Source organism: Anser anser (assembly GCF_964211835.1).
Source record: "Anser anser genome assembly, chromosome: 2".
In the NCBI taxonomy this organism is placed as follows: Eukaryota; Metazoa; Chordata; class Aves; order Anseriformes; family Anatidae; genus Anser; species Anser anser.
The window spans coordinates 120,624,536-120,626,228 of NC_139721.1; the positions used below are offsets into that span (position 1 = coordinate 120,624,536).

The 1,693-nt window shown below is 63.8% G+C and overlaps 1 protein-coding gene across 9 annotated transcripts in view; it reads right to left on the minus strand.

Annotated features, from left to right (window-relative positions):
• Positions 1-1,039, minus strand: part of RBMS3 (RNA binding motif single stranded interacting protein 3) — a gene marked incomplete at its 3' end in the record, with an annotated part of 701,513 nt that extends 700,474 nt beyond the window's left edge. For 3 of the 9 annotated variants that reach the window (XM_083823205.1, XM_083823196.1, XM_083823185.1), the window contains exons 1-2: positions 595-610; positions 37-230 (exon numbers count right to left, since the gene is read on the minus strand). In XM_083823205.1, the coding sequence (XP_083679331.1) occupies positions 37-230; position 595 (195 nt within the window). In that variant the 5' untranslated portion in view covers positions 596-610. The other 6 variants (XM_083823203.1, XM_083823200.1, XM_083823202.1 and 3 more) reach the window with 6 other exon arrangements.
• Between the last annotated feature and the right edge of the window lie 654 nt (positions 1,040-1,693).

Here is a 1,693-nt window from a genome sequence, read left to right on the forward strand (position 1 = left end):
GGCGCCGGGGGGTGTCGCGGAGCGGAGCGCACCTACCTTCTTGTCGTCCTTGTCGCCGCCGTGCCGCCGCTCCGGGGGGCCGCTGTCGGCGGCGGGGCCCGTGTCGGCGACGGGCTGCCCATCGCGGGGCGGCGGGCGCTGGTGCGGGCAGGCGGCTGAGCCCGCCGCCGGGGGGATGGGCTCCGGGCACGGAGAAACTCCCTTAACATCCATCTCCATCTTCCAGCTCACTGCGTGGCGAGACAAAAGCAGGCGAACACTTTCCACCACCCCGCGTCTCTCTTTGGCTTTTCTCCTTTCGCTCTTTTTTTTTTTTTTTTTTTTTTCTTTCTTTCTTCTTCGCCTCCCGCCTGCCTCTCCCCCCCCCCCCCCGACACACACACACACACACACACACCCCACCACCGCCACCTCAGGAGGCCGTGACACGCATGGCTCCGGCCGCCTCCGCCGCACCGAGCCGGCGGCTGCAAGCCTCCCCTAGCTCCTCCACACTTTTGTGTGTGAGTGTGTGCGCGCGTGTGTGTGTGCCTGTGCGTGTGTGCCCTCGCTCCGACGGCCCCCAGCCGCCCCCCGGCACGGCCAGGCGCTCACTAAGCCGCTCTCTCGCCCCCCTGGCAGCCCCCGGCCGTGCCCGGCTCCCCGCCGCCCGTGCCCCCGGCCCGGCCGAGCCCCCGGGGCCGCGGCCCCGCGCACCAAGTTAGCGGCAGGCGGCGGGGGCCGGCCCGGGGGTGGGGGCGAGGGGCAGCCGCCGGGGCCGGGCGGGGAGCTCCTGACCAAAACCCGGTCATGTCAAGGAAAAAGTTAAACCCCCCCCTTCCCTTCCCTCCCCTCCCCCTGCCCACGGCCCAGGCAAGCGCAATACAGCAAAGCGAAACGAGCGATTTCCGACCTGTGCGAGGTGCCGGCGGCGAGAAGAGGCGAGCATTGACCCGGTTGTTGCCTTTATTTTATTTTATTTCCCCCTTTCTTTCCCCCCTGCCCCCCCAACCCCCCCCGGCACCAGCCGCTATGGCAAATGGGGGCTGCTCGGAGCGGTTGTGTGGGACTGGAGCTCCCTCTCGCTCAGGCTGCCGGCGCCACGCAGCACTGCACAGGGAGAGCCGGAGTGAGGAGGAAAACAAGAGCGGATTCAGGCAGGAAAGCTACATCAGGACCAGCCGCCGGCTCTCCCGTTTGCTCCCCAAAAATACGAGAAGAGAAAGCCAAAAAAAAAAATTGCGTGTAAGCTGTTATATCAGTCGTGACCGCAGCGTGCACGCGATTACTTCGTTCCTCGCATTAGCCTCCTTCTCAGACTGAAGTTGTACATGGTAGGGGAAAATGCAATCTCATTAGGAGTGTTTAACACCAAACCCAGAACCGCCTCAGTGGTGCCTGAGCCAAGACACCGCTCCAGCTATCCCCCTCTTCATTTGGAGCAAGTGAATGCCGAGCACAGAGCGGATCGCTCTTAAATCAGGGCACCACCAGGTGACCAGCCTGCTCTCCTAAATATATCGGCACATAGTCCTGGGAGCAGCTGCTCTGAAAGTTAACTGGGAACCTCCACAGACAGTCTGCAGCACGAGGATACATGTCTGCCCCGTACCTGCCCTGTATGAGCAGGCACTGACCTCTGCAGCCACGACTCCTCGCTCCGCAGGCACTGGGCCACCTCCTCAGGAGCTGTGTTACACCAGGACAGAAGCTG